The sequence below is a fragment of the Mesoplodon densirostris genome, chromosome 19 (genome assembly GCF_025265405.1).
Source record: "Mesoplodon densirostris isolate mMesDen1 chromosome 19, mMesDen1 primary haplotype, whole genome shotgun sequence".
Classification (NCBI taxonomy): domain Eukaryota; kingdom Metazoa; phylum Chordata; class Mammalia; order Artiodactyla; family Ziphiidae; genus Mesoplodon; species Mesoplodon densirostris.
In genome coordinates this window covers 61,509,873-61,524,434 of record NC_082679.1, presented here as the reverse complement: position 1 = coordinate 61,524,434, position 14,562 = coordinate 61,509,873, and the positions used below count along the sequence as shown (strand labels likewise).

Sequence of the window (14,562 nt, the reverse complement as noted above, 5' to 3'; positions counted from 1 at the left end):
GGCGTTTTACTATTGGGCTGAATCATACTCTGGTTTGTTCAAAAGAGCCTCCCGCTGTCCCCCAAGAGGTGGGCCAGGCCGTTCATGTCTCTGCCTTCCTGGGACCATGGGGGTCCTGGCTTTCTTCGTGGTAAAAATCAACAAGGCCAAAAGCAGACCTAAAGGGTTAACATGTTGTCGTCTCTTAGAAAATTCTGCTTGAATTTTCAAGTTAGAATTTCTTTTACGATGTCCGTCTGTCACAGCATGGCCCCTGAACCCTCAACCCAGACGTCTTCACCCATTCTCTGCCCCGGCCCCACTAGGATGGGACTTCCCTGAGCTGGGATTCTCAGTTAAATATGGGGTGTCCCTCACCCTAAGTGACATCAAATGGTCCCCCCGCCACCCGCCATATAATGGCTTTGACCTCACTGGACTGTCGGGGACAGGTTGTCCTTTATCTGGGATGATTGGACCAAGTCATTCCAGCAGAGTGTGGGCTCCTCTTCTGTTCCGGAAACCCGTGTGCTCTTGCACAAGTTTACAGCTCCCCAGGGGCACTTCTCCTGGTGTTAGGAATTGGCCAGGAACTCCAGGGATCAGGAAGGGGTATCCTGGCCCACGTGGTCCAACCCTGGGGACTTTGTGTGCTGACGTCAAGCTCCTGAGGGCCTTGCCTGCAGGTCCCGGGGTGCACTGATGATAAAGGTTAGTTCTGGAACTCCAGCGTCGCTCAGTTACAGAGCCGTGTGACAGCACAAACCCAGCTTCCTCCGATGGCCACTCTCAGTGCCCGACCACGTGTCCCATGTGCGGGAGGCCTTCCCAGCGGCGGGAGCGTGGCCGGCCGTCCTCACCTTCCCGCCAGGCCGCCTCCCTCTTCCCCCCGTCCAGCTAGTGTAACACCAGTGCCTAGACTTGTCCATCTTCTGTGGTTTTCATGATAACAGAGATAGGGCGCCCCCGTTGCAGATTATCCGCGGCAGCAGAAGGACCGTGCTGGCTTCTGAGGGGGCACAGGTGGGGAGGCGGGGCAGAGACCTCACACCCCACGCCCTGCCCCAGGAAGCCCTCGTCTATGAGAGTTTGGATGCACTTCTCTCTCTCATTCTTTCTCTGGGTCACTACGAGCCCAGCTCGTCTTGTAGGCACAGAGGCCGCGGCCATGTGGACTGACCGTCCCCTGCTGTCCTCCTGCAGGGATCATGCCTGGCCGCTACAACCAGGAGGTGGGCCAGACCATTCCCGTCTTCGCCTTCCTGGGAGCCATGGTGGTCCTGGCCTTCTTCGTGGTGCAGATCAACAAGGCCAAGAGCAGGCCAAAGCGGAGGAAGCCCAGGGTGAAGCGCCCACAGCTCGTGCAGCAGGTTCACCCGCCAAAGGCCCCCTCGGTGTGACGTCCACCCGCTGGCTGTGAGCGCCGGGGAGCGCCTTCGAGGGTGGCCGCGGCGGGCGGGCGGAGAGCCGTGGGCTCCCGGGATCCCCCTGCTCGAAATGCTCTGAGAGCCTGTGCTGAGCGGGCTTCCCCCAGCGAGGAGCGCAGGCTCGCGGTGTGTCGTGCGGGGTGCGGGGCTGCGGGAGGGCCCCGCGGGGCAGCCTGGAGTCAGACCTCACCGGCCGCCCATGCACCAAAGACTCGGACAACTCCTAAAGGCTGTCGGGAAGGAAACGGCTCTGACCAAGCTAGACGTGCTCCATAAAGGCTATTTTCTATATTTATTGTTGGGGGAAAAGTCACTTTAAAGACTTGTGCTGTATGGAAGCAAAGCTATTTTTTTTGTCAACGGAACGCAGTTTTTTACTATTACATCATGAGGAATAACACAGATGCCGTGATCTCCTTTTTGACGAGAGGACAGGCTGAGATTTTGAAAGAAACTTGCACAAATCTGTGAAACATAGCCCTTCGCTTTATTTTTATAAGTATCAACTGCCATCGTGTTTTGTAATTTGGGTCTTGATTTCACCATTGTTGGTGAAGAAAATTTTCAATAAATACGCATTACCTGTATGAAGCTAAAAAGAAGTGTGTAACGGGCTCTTACCCACCTGTCCATTTCTCTTTGATGACAACCTGGAATGGCTTCTGAGTCAGCCTGTTAAATATTTTTTGGAGATGTAATTCACGTCCTACAAAATTCTGTTTAAAAGTGTACAGTTCAGTGGTTTTTAGTATATTCCAAGTTTGTGCAACCATCACCGCTATAATTCCAGAACATTTTCATCGCCTCCAAAAGAAACCTCCTACCCAGCAGCCAGTCAGCCTCTGTTCCCTCCTCCCACAGCCCCAGGCCACCCCTGATTTGCTGTCTCTATGAAGTTGCCTAATCTGAACATTTCATGAAAAGGGCGTCGTATAACACATGGCCTTGGCGGACTGGCTGCTCTCCCGGAGTGCGTCTTAGTGGTTCATCCATGTTGTAGCTGTCTCCATACTTCACTCCTTTCTAGACCTGAATGACACCCTGTTGGATGGATAGGTCTTATTTTGTTAATCCTCACTTGATGGACCACTGAGCTGTTTCCACTTTTTGTCTGTTGTGAATGGTGTTGCTTTGAGCATGCATGTACCATTTCTAGTGTGGACATAAGTTTTCATTCCCGTTGGGTTGGCACCGAGGAGTAAAACCCTACAGTTTTATGCTTCACTTTCTGAGGAACCGCCGAACTCTTTTTCCAAAGCTGCTCCACCGTTTTACATTCCCACCAGCAGTGTATGATGGTCCCAGCTTCTCCACAACAGTTACTGTTACCCATCTTTCTGAGGATAGCCCTCTAGTGGGTGTGAAGTGACATCTCATTGTGGTTTGATTTGCATTTCCCTAAAGATAATGATGTTGAGCATCTTCTCATGTGTTCATTGGACATTTTTATGTCTTCTTTGGAGAAATGTCCATTTTGATGGACATTTACCCATTTTTTAATTGAGTTGTCTTTATTGACTTGTAAGAGTTCTTCGATATCTTCCAGATGAAAGTCCCTTATGAGATACATGACTTGCAAATAGTTTCTTTCATTCTGTCTGTTGTCTTTTCACTTTCCTGATGGTATCCTTACAAGCATAAGAGTTTTTCATTTTGATGAAGTCCTTTTTATGTATCAGGGGCCGTTTCTGAGAAAGAAACCATTGCCTAACCCAAGGCAGCCTGTTAATTTTTAACCCCTGCCTGTACAGTGTTTTCTGTCCTCCAAGTGGCTAAACATCAGCTTTCAGATCATAGGTGAGGACAGACTGACCGGAAAGGGCAGAGGTCCTGTGGGATCGGGGTGCTGGTGAGGTCCTGGGAGGAGAAGGGCCCAGGCTGAGGGATGAGGGAGGAGCTGCCAACGCCCAACTCTCCCTGCCACGTGTCACCCTTGGCAGGTCATAGGGGTGACCTGGCAGCTTTTAACTGCATTCCGTGGCTGCTGTTGCTTCGAGGACTTAGAGGAATTGCTGAGGGCCCCTTAGAGCTCTCCCCGTCCCCAGCAGCCCTTAGCATGTCAACATTTACAAGCTCACAGTGGTGTGTTGTCCTCAGAGACAGGCTGTAGACCTAAGCGTGGTTTCAGCATCTCAGAACGAGGGGCTTGTGCCTCTGGTCTTCCTGCCTGTCCTCCACAGGTGTGGACGGCTCACCACCTGCCCCCAGCACTGTGAAAGCTGGGGTCCCATAGGCCAGTGGGGTCCAGGGAGTGAGGACAAGGCCCTAGTGAGACAGCGGGTCTCGGGGGGCTGGGACTCACCAGAGTGCTCAGGCCACATCTTGGGGATGGCACATGTTTCGATCTTTCAAGAGAAGCCTACAATCTGGAGAATGTGAAATCTCCCAGTGTTTTTTTTTTTTTTCTTTTTTTCTTTTTTTAAATATCTTTATTGGAGTATAATCACTTTACAGTGTTGTGTTAGTTTCTGCTGTACAACAAAGTGAGTCAGCTGTACGTATACATATATCCTCATATCCCCTCCCTCTTGAGCCTCCCTCCCACCCTCCCTATCCCACCCCTCTAGGTGGTCACAAAGCACCGAGCTGATCTCCCTGTGCTATGTGGCTGCTTCCCACTAGCCATCCATTTTACATTTGTTAGTGTATATATGTCCATGCCGCTCTCTCACTTCATCCCAGCTTCCCCTTGCCCCCTGTGTCCTCAAGTCCATTCTCTACGTCTGCATCTTTATTCCTGCCCTGTCACTAGGTTCATCGGTACCGTTTTTTTAGATTCCATATATGTGCGTTAGCATATGGTATTTGTTTTTCTCTTTCTGACTTGCTTCACTCTGTATGACAGACTCTAGGTCCATCCACCTCACTACAGATAACTCAGTTTCGTTCCTTTTTATGGCCGAGTAATATTCAGTTGTATATATGTGCCACATCTTTATCCATTCATCTGTCAATGGACACTTAGGTTGCTTCCATGTCCTAGCTATTGTAAATAGTGCTGCAGTGAACATTGTGGTACATGTATTTTTTTGAATTATGGTTTTTTCAGGGTATATGTCCAGTAGTGGGATTGCTGGATCATATGGTAGTTCTATGTTTAGTTTTTTAAGGAACCTCCATACTGTTCTCCATAGTGGCTGTATCAATTTACATTCCCACCAGCAGTGCAGGAGGGTTCCCTTTTCTCCACACCCCCTCCAGCATTCATTGTTTGTAGATATTTTGATGATGGCCATTCTACTGGTGTGAGGTGATACCTTATTGTGGTTTTGATTTGCATTTCTCTAATTGTTAGTGATGTTGAGCATCTTTTCATGTGTTTGTTGGCAATCTACTTGTCTACTTTGAAGAAATGTCTGTTTAGGTCTTCGGCCTATTTTTGGATTGGGTTGTTTGTTTTTTTGATATTGACCTGCATGAGCTGCTTGTAAATTTTGGGGATTAATCCTTGGTCAGTTGCTTCTTTTTTTTTTTTTTTTTTTTGCAGTACGCGGCAGTACGCGGGCCCCTCACTGCTGTGGCCTCTCCCGTCGCGGAGCACAGGCTCCGGACGCACAGGCTCAGCAGCCATGGCTCACGGGCCCAGCCACTCCGCGGCATGTGGGATCTTCCCGGACCGGGGCATGAACCCGTGTCCCCTGCATCAGCAGGCGGACTCCCAACCACTGCGCCACCAGGGAAGCCCTGTCAGTTGCTTCTTTTACTCATATTTTCTCCCATTCTGAGGGTTGTCTTTTCGTCTTGTTTATGGTTTCCTTTGCTATGCAAAAGCTTTTGAGTTTCATTATGTCCTATTTGTTTATTTTAAATTTTATTTCTATTACTCTAGGAGGTGGGTCAAAAAGGATCTTGCTGTGATTTATGTCATAGAGTGTTCTGCCTATGTTTTCCTTTAAGAGTTTTATACTGTCAGGCTTTACATTTAGGCCTTTAATCCATTTTGAGTTTATTTTTGTGTATGGTGTTATGGTGTTAGGGAGTGTTCTAATTTCATTCTTTTACATGTAGCTGTCCAGTTTTCCCAGCACCACTTATTGAAGAGGCTGTCTTTTCTCCATTGTATATTCTTTATCAAAAATAAGGTGACCATATGTGCGTGGGTTTATCTCTGGGCTTTCTGTCCTGTTGCACTGATCTATAGTTCTCTTTTTGTGCCAGTACCATACTGTCGTGATTACTGTAGCTTTGTAGTATAGTCTGAAGTCAGGGAGCCTGATTCCTCCAGCTCCCTTTTTCTTTCTCAAGATTGCTTTGGCTATTTGGGGTCTTTTGTGTTTCCATACAAATTGTAAACATTTTTGTTCTAGTTCTGTAAAAAATGCCATTGGTAATTTGATAGGGATTGCATTGAGTCTGTAGATCGCTTTGAGTAGTATAGTCGTTTTCACAATATTGATTCTTCCAATCCAAAAACATGGTGTGTCTTCATCTGTTTGTATTGTCTTTGATTTTCTTCATCAGTGTCTTAAAGTTTTCTGCATACAGGGCTTTTGACTCCTTAGGTAGGTTTGTTTATTCCTAAGTACTTTTATTCTTTTTGTTGCAGTGGTAAATGGGAGTTTCCTTAATTTCTTGTTCTGATTTTTCATTGTTAGTGTATAGGAATGCAAGAGATTTCTGTGCATTAATTTTGTATCCTGCTACTTTACCAAATTCATTGATTAGCTCTAGTAGTTTTCTGGTGGCATCTTTAGGATTTTCTATGTATAGTATTGTGTCATCTGCAAATAGTGACAGTTTTACTTCTTCTTTTCCAATTTGTATTCCTTTTATTTGTTTTTCTTCTCTGATTGCTGTGGCTAAAACTTCCAAAACTATGTTGAATGATAGTGGTGAGAGTGGGCACCCTTGTCTTGTTCTTGATCTTAGAGGAAATGCTTTTAGTTTTTCACCATTGAGAATGATGTTGGCTGTGGGTTTGTCATATATGGCTTTTATTATGTTGAGGTGGGTTCCCTCTATGTCCACTTTCTGGAGAGTGTTTATCATAAATAGGTGTTGAATTTTGTCAAAAGCTTTTTCTTCATCTATTGAGATTATCCTTCAATTTGTTAGTATGGTGTATCACATTGATTGATTTGCGTATATTGAAGAATCCTTGCGTTCCTGGAATAAACCCCACTTGATCATGGTGCATGATCCTTTTAATGTGCTGTTGGATTCTGTTTGCTAGTATTTTGTTGAGGATTTTTGCATCTATGTTCATCAGTGATATTGGCCTGTAGTTTTCTTTCTTTGTGACATCCTTGTCTGGTTTTGGTATCAAGGTGATGGTGGCCTCATAGAATGAGTTGGGGAGTGTTCCTCCCTCTGCTATATTTTGGAAGAGTTTGAGAAGGATGGGTGTTAGCTCTTCTCTAAATGTTTGATAGAATTCACCTGTGAAGCCATCGGGTCCTGGGCTTTTGTTTGTTGGAAGACCTTAAATCACAGTTTCAATTTCAGTGCTTGTGATTGGTCTGTTCATGTTTTCTGTTTCTTCCTGGTTCAGTCTTGGGAGGTTGTACTTTGCTAAGAATTTATCCATTTCTTCCAGGTTGTCCATTTTATTGGCATAGAGTTGCTTGTAGTAGTCTCTCATGATCAGATGGGCCTAGCTAGCGTCTTTCCTGCACACGCACTTAGCCCTCCGGTGCCCGGGCATGAGGACCCTGAGGACCTCCCACCAGAACAGGCCTGTGCTTGGTGAACCTGCCCTGGAACAACCGTGCTACCTCTGCTGGGTGCACCACTGGCCTGGTGTTGGCAAAGTCTGCGTGCACTGTGGGATCTGGGGGTCTCAGCGGTCCCATGATGCTCCCACCACCATTTCTCAGATGAGAAAACCAAGGTGGGACCAGCATTCCAGCCCAGGTCTGGCCTGGGCCTGAGCTCTGAGCCCCCAGTGCCAGACTGCTTCCCCTTTCCTTATGGCGGGAAGGATACCCACTTGCTGGTAATAATGGGGGTGCTACTTAGGTTCACTGGCTACAAAATGAAGTGAGTTAAGGACTGTCATATGTAGAGTAAGTAGAAGTTTTCAGAGAAAAAATTTTTTGATTTTTTTTTTTAATGGTGGTGCCGTTAAGAGGGTATTAACACGCAGAATGTTGGTTTAATTTGCTGGTAACATGAGGGCAGTGCAGGCGAGTGTCGTAAACATAGATTCCTGGGCCTTGCTGTAGACTTACTAAATCATGTGCTCCTTGGGAAGAGCGTAGAAATCTGTTTTAGAAGCTCCCCAAGGTAAACAGAATGACCATACAACCCAGCTATTCCACTCCTAGGTGTAGACCCAAAGGAATTGAAAACAGGTGTTCAAACAAAAACTTGTACGTGAAAGTTCATAGCCACATTAGTCAGAGTAGCCAAAAGGTGGAAACTACCCAAGTGCCCATCAAATGGATGAATGGATGAGAGCGGGGGGACCATCCGGACAGTGGAATACTAGTCAGCCCTCAAGGGAACACAGCGCCGATCACGCTGTGGCGTGGAGGAACCTCGCAAACATTACACGTAGTGTAGGGTTCCATCTGGGTGAAATGTCCCGAAGAGGCGAATCCAGAGACAGGAGGCAGGTCAGTGTTGCTTCAGGCTGGGGACGTGTTGGGGTGTTGAAAATGTTCTGGAACTAAGCAGTGGGGACAGTTGCACAGCATTATGAGTGCATGAAATGACACTGAACTGTACACTTGGGCTAAAATGGTGAATTTCATGTAATTTTACCAGAAAACCCCACACAAATCTCCCCAGAGGATTCTGTGAACAGGCCAGGTGGGAGCCCCTGGCTCGGAGATGGGGAGAGGCTCTTTGGCCCCCCAGACCACACGTCAGCATGGATCTGGGGGTCAGGATCCAGGTGACGAACACCCTGAAGGCCTGGGCGCCCACCCGCTGCCCTGTGACTCAGCCTCCAGTCTGGCCGCTGACGCCTCCCGGGTGCCTCCTCCTTTGGATGCAGTAGGTGGAGGAGGGTCAACGTTAAGACTGTTTGAAGATGCTCCCTTTCACTTTCCAATCCAAGGTGCAGTTTTCTTTTCCTTCACCCAGAGTGGGACTCCGGATCATGACTCAGGGCACCAGCCCTTCCAAAAGAGGGAGGGGACAGCAAGGGCTGTGCCCTTGGGCTGTGTGTCACCTGGAGGCCCCCAACCTCTGCTCTGCGGCTAAGACCCCTGCTGTTGAGCTTGGGGGTCGGGGGGTGGGGACGCCATGGGCCTCCAGCCTCTCAGGCGCCCGACCACCAGAGCTCAGGACGCTGGGCGTGTCCGTTTCCTGCTGCCGCTATAACCAGTTACCAGGAAGCAGTGGCCTGAAACAGCACATTTATTCCCTGCAGTTCTGGAGGTTGGAAGTCCAAAATCAGTCTCGCGGGGCTAAACTCAGGGCTGGTTCCCTCTGGAGGCTCCAGGCAAGAACTGATTTCCAGGCCTTCTCCAGCTTCTGGAGGTGCCCGCATCCCTTGGCTGGGGGCCCCTCCGCCACCTGCAGTGCACACCACTCCACCCTCTGCTGCTGTCCGCACGTGTCTGCCCTCTGACCCCGCTGTGTCCCTGTTCTCGGGTCGCTGTGTTGGTGATTAGGGCTCACCCAGACCACCCAGGATACTCGCCCCGTCTCAAGGTCTGGACTTGCTCTCATCTGCAGAGTCCCTTTGGCCAGGTGACACAGCCGTAAGTTCTGGGACGAGGGTGAGGACATCTTTGGGAGCCGCCAGTCAGCCCACCGAGCACACTGGGTTCCTGTCCCTGCGCTGGCGCCTGTTCCCCGCAGAGGTTAACTGTCGCCCTGAAAAGTCCACGAGCTCCTGTATCTGCAGACCTGAGGCTTTATTCCTTCAGCGTCTGGTTCACTCCACCTTTCATTTATTAAGCCGCCTTTTGAGGGCCAAGCCAGGGCACAAAGCTGAAGAAAAGACGAAGCAATCCCTGCTTGACCTCGTCCTAGGCAAAACCCCGAAAAATTCTAACTGTTAACGATGTGTGTCATTCTGTGCGCCCCCTGAGGGAATACCTTGAAGATTTAGTTAACAGTCTTGGGCCTGTGGCTGCCTTGGACAGCTGGCCCACAGGTGGTGTTTGCTTATTGGGATCAAAATATGAAACTAGAAGCAAGAAAATACTCAGGAGTGCCAGCTAGTTTCATTCCTCAAGCCCTTGTTGGGTCTCCACCCCGTCTCAGCAGGCGGTAGCCAGCGCCGTCCTCCGCTGTGTGCTTCCGGATTCCCGTGCCTTTTCCCCATCACCTTTGCCTGCCTCCCCTCCCTGCCCAGGCTGCCCAGGCCTCAGACCACTGTGCCTCTTCCCTCCTGATCCCACAGATGCCCCGAGGCCCTGGCCTCCGCTGAGGCGGACTTGAGGTTTGTGCACTTGCCCACCCTCCCAGTCACATGCACACTCCCTTGCTTCTGGGGGCCAAGCCGGGGCACAGAGCTGCAGCTGAGCAGGGGCTGTGAGCCCAGGCGCCCAGGGCTGACCTCCTCCTCCTCACGGCATGTGAACACTTCTTGGGGAGCTTTATAGAAAACCTGGTGCCCGGCCCGTCCAGACCAGCTTCATCCGAAGCTCTGAGGGTGGGCCTGGCGCCTGCAGTTTGAAGGGTCCCTCGGGTGTTGTGCAGCCCAGGTTCAGAGCATTGTCCTAGAAGCTCAGAAGCGGGTGGAGGTAAAAACACAGACATGTACAGATCATGGGATTTGCCCCGTGCATATTTCAACAACAGTAACCTTCTTCTCACTGGGTCCTCCTAAGGGTCCCGCAGGGTAGACGGGCTGTTATCACCATTTCGCAGGGGACCCCGGTGAGGCCTGGATCTCAGTCCTAGGCACTCTGGTTGCTGAGACCACCCCACCCCCCGACCCCTGCCCCGGTCTGTCTTCCAGAACTTTCTAAAGGGTGAGACAAAGATTTGCGGAAATGAGCTGAGGTCACTTTCTCCCTGAAGTTCCCAACCTGTCAGGTGACCAGGACTCCGTGGAGACGGAAAGGAGGGACCCTGGAACATCCCTTGACAGGTGCTCCCCTGGGGGCGACGCGGGGTGCTGGGCTGAGCCCCGTGTGCCACCAGGGCTGCCCACCCACACAGATGGGGCCCCACGGGCACCTCTCCTCCCCGGGAAAGGTCACACAGCCCTGAGACTGGGCAGAGTGCAAATCAAAGCCCCTCAGAATTAAGAGGTTTTCCCCATTGAGTGGAATTTCACAGCCCAGTGGCCAATTTCTAAGTCATGCACGTTAATGGGCAGCTAATGAGGGACCCAGGCGGGCCAGGGGGGTGCCCCGGGCGCCCAGAGCCGAGATTAAGGAGTACAAAGCGAGGCTGCTCTGAGGGCCCTTGATCTCCTTTCTCATTGCCTCGGGGTGGATGTGGGGGGAGAGCCATGTGAATTCCGGAGGGGTGAGCCCCAGCCCCTCACATCCTGCCGTCTGCTCACCCATTCATTCCCTCCCTTACGTGTCCGCTCCCATCCGGGCACCATCAGGGTCCGGGCGGGTGCAGGAGCCAGCGCGACACTGCTGGCTTTGAGATGACACGCACTCGGGGCTGATTTCCGGCCCCGGCCCTGGCCCGCGCTCACGTTTTGAGCCTCTTGCCCCACCCGCGGGAGCCCTGCGCTCTACGGACCGCGGTGACAGCCCTCGGGATTCAGAGTGAGGACACGGGGAGCGCTTGCTGCAAGGCCCGGGTCACGGTGAGCACCGCTCACATGGTCGCAGCAGAACTGCGGCCCGCGACGCCGTCCAGCTCCGGGCTCCCTTTCCCCTGGAGCCCGCGGCCAGGCTGGCCACTCAGCACATGGAGCAGAACCCGCAAAGGATAAACGGAGCCGCTGCAGGGAGGGGGCACGGTCAGGGGCTTGAGGCCACACGAGCAAAGCGTTTGGTGCCGATCTCGACGGAGAAGGACTGATTGGGGGAGGCGTTGAACGTGTTCAACTGACAGCAGCAGTTCTCAGGAAGGGGCCCCGGACTCCCTGAGTCAGAAACGCTGGTGATGGATCCCACACTCGGTGTTTTAACGCGCTCTCCGGGGGATTGGAGCCTGGGCGCCAGGAATAAACACTTCACGGGGCTGTGTTTTCCGGGTTGGGACCGTTTCCGGTATTCTGCCACCCTAGCCGACTGTATCGGGTCGGAGAGGTAGTCCCTACTCAAAGTGTGGTCCGGGGACCAGCAACACCTCCGCAGAGCTCCCGAGAAACGTGGAGTCTCGGCTCCACCCAAGGTGGGACGAATCAGCATCTGCCTGTTAACAAGACCCCAGGTGATTCCCGTGCTCATCCGCCTGGGGCGCCTCTCCAGGAGGGGCCTGCTGACGGCCTGGGCCTTTGCATGCGTGAGTCTACAGCCCCCCGAGGAGGGCACACGGACCCCCTTCTGCAGATGGGAAACTAGACTCGGCGCCCCTAGCAGGTGACAGATGGGGGTAGGGGGCCTGGGAGGCATATCGGGAGGAGGCGTTGGAGATGGTGAGTTCGGTGCAGCCTCCATGATCTCTCCCAGCTGAGCTCCCTCTAACCCTCGGGGCGGCTGGGAAGGCCCCGCCCCCGGGAGTCTTAAGACTCCCGTGCTCAGGCCAGAAGTCTCAGAAGCTACGAGTTCGTGTGACGGATGGCCCTGACCTCTTGCCTGTGACCTCCTAAGTTCGGGGACGTGACCCCAGCACGTGCTCTCTAGGGCTCCCATAATTCATGACTCATTTGCCCACCCCGGTGGAGCTAGAGCCTTCCTCCCACCCCTCTGGGTCCTCCGAAGCGAGCCCGCGTCTCCGTCCCTGATGGCCCAGGACTGTCTGTCGCCTTGAAGATTGGACTTGGCGGTAAGGACCAGGGGCTGGAGCCCCTTCGCTGTGGAAGTTGGCCCGGAGGCGGGTGGGTGGGTGAGGACAGCCATGGAGAGGAAGGAGTTTGGAATTTGGAACAGAAAGCGGGTGGGAGGGCAAGAGTGCCCGTAGACAAGGTTGGAAGTTGGGGGGGGGGGCAGCGTTGGTTGAGGGGAAAGGCGTGAGGACCGGAAGCTGGGGGGCAGGTGGTTGCATAACGCTTTGGAAAGGGGGGAGCAGATGCTCGGGAAGAGAGGTACAGAGGCTGGGGTGGTTGGGACAGGCGTCTTGGCTCTGGCTGGATCGAGGAGAGACGCATCCCAGCTGGAGAAGGGTGCCGTGAACTGGGAAGACGCTGCCAGGACCACCCCCTCTCTCTGCCCCTCTGCTGCGTTTAGCCATGGAGGGACAGACCCCAGGAGACAGAGGCCTTTCGGAAAAGCCGGTCCCCACGGCCGCCCGCCCCAGTCTGTCCTCACTGGGCGCTGTCTTCATTCTCCTGAAGTCCGCGCTGGGCGCCGGCCTGCTCAGCTTCCCGTGGGCCTTCCACAAGGCGGGTGGGGTGGCCCCCGCTTTCCTAGTGGAGCTGGTAAGCCCCTGGGGAGTATTTTCGGGCAGGGGCGGGTCTCCGGGGGCAGGTAGGAGCTTAATTTAATTTTTCCAGCTAGAGCCCTGGGCGTTGCTTTTGCAGAGCTGCCTGTCTCCGAAATTACTCCTGTGGCTTTTGGTTTTCCATCCCGCTCAGCTCACGAAGGGAGGAGGGAATCCCCCTGTAGACCCGGGCCGAGAGCATCCTCTCTTTGGCTGAGGGCCTCGCAGCCAGGCGGGGTGTGGGGAGGGGGGAAGGTAGAGGCGTGCTGGGTCCGTGCGGAGCGCTCCACACCTGTAGCCAATGAACCTGGCCTTTTAGCTGGGGAGGCGCTGTCTCCGAGCCACTGATTGACTTCTCTTGCCTCCCGGTCTCGGCTCCACAGTGAAAACCCAAATCTCGTGGGCAGGTCAGGACTGAGGCCGCTGTGATGCCTCCAACCTGCCCGGTGTCCGCGGTGTTTGGCCAGTTCTGCTGGCTGAGTGTGGAGCCTGAACTCTCTCCCTTCCCAGAAAGTTCCAGGGCCCAACCATCCTCAGCGGGAAAGAGCTGCTGATTCGCACAGCTTCATTTTATTAGCAATCTTTTCCTTGAGCTGATAGCAATCAGGCATTTCGTGGTAACCTCTTTGACGGGCATCATCTCGAGTGCGTTTTTCTGGCAGCTGGCTGATAATGGCCCCATTGGTGGGCCCACAGGGCCTTTCTTGTCCTTCTGGAAGCTGCCAGATGCTCCCCTGTGTAGTGTCTGGTGTAACCCGTGCCACCCCCATGCTGGCTGAGTGCCTGTCGGGCGCCGAGTGGCTGAGACAGTGTGGTCTCCGTCCTTGTGAAGCTTGTTCTAACAGGGAACTTGGACAAGATTCAAGAAGTCGAATGACACAGTGTCAGATGGTGGGCAGTGTGACGGGTGGGATGACATCTGTGGGAGTGGGAGGGGGGCAGAGAAGTCCCCTCCAAGGCGGCGCTGAGCCCCAGCTTCTCCAGGTGCACGTGATGGGCAACAGAGCGGTGTTTGGATGCGTGCGGCAGAAAGGCCGCGCTTCCGGAACAGGGAGCCCGACCTCCAGCCGCAAAGGGTCAGCGATAGAGCGGATGGGGCCCGCATGGGGTCCGTGGTCAGGCACAGACGGACCAGTACGAGGACGCCAGGCAGGGCTGAGGCAGGGACGTGGCGCACTGCTCCCCAGGCTCCGTGCGGGGTCTCCCGGCACCTTTCGGGAGTATGGATGCCCACTGCCCAGGTTTGGGTGGGCCTGAGATCGTGCATCTCTGACAGACTCCCGGGTAACACGGATGCTGCTGGGGTGGCTTGCTCTTTGCACAGGATGGTCTACAGATCCCATCTTGAGCAGGCAGGCAGCCTTCAGGAGAGAGGACCCCAAATATGAATAAGTGGAAACTCCCAACAAGGGAGGAAGTCAGGCTGGTAATCAGCACCTCCCCCATCATTTCCTGACTCTCCCCTCCTCTTAGCCAGTGAGACTCCTGCCGTGTCCCCAGTTATAAGGCCTCCCCTCGGACGGGAGGAATGTTTAAAGATCCCTGCCCCTGGGAGGTCAGTGGTGTGAGGTTTTAGGTCTCTAATGGCCCCATGAGCACTGGAAGTTTAATGAAATTAAGGAGCCTGGACCCTTCTTGGCTCCAAAGAGAGGTGCGCCTGGCCAGGGGCTGTAAGGGCTCTTTGCTGACTGGCTGCCAAGAGGCTCAGGGACCGTCTCGAGGGCCAGCTACTCCTGCGTGGACAGCTCAGTGCGTTAGCAGAGAC

General features: G+C 53.0%; 2 protein-coding genes across 2 annotated transcripts in view; both read left to right on the top strand.

Moving 5' to 3' along the window:
- Window positions 1-2,026, top strand: part of MBTPS1 (membrane bound transcription factor peptidase, site 1) — a 38,122-nt gene extending 36,096 nt beyond the window's left edge. Inside the window, exon 22 of the mRNA XM_060083721.1 lies at window positions 1,183-2,026. Within this exon, the coding sequence (XP_059939704.1) occupies window positions 1,183-1,379 (197 nt within the window). The 3' untranslated portion in view covers window positions 1,380-2,026. The remainder of the gene's footprint in view (window positions 1-1,182) is intronic.
- Window positions 2,027-12,606: 10,580 nt separating this feature from the next.
- The window catches only part of SLC38A8 (solute carrier family 38 member 8), a 32,622-nt gene continuing 30,666 nt past the window's right edge, over window positions 12,607-14,562 (top strand). The window contains exon 1 of the mRNA XM_060085500.1: window positions 12,607-12,795. Within this exon, the coding sequence (XP_059941483.1) occupies window positions 12,607-12,795 (189 nt within the window). The remainder of the gene's footprint in view (window positions 12,796-14,562) is intronic.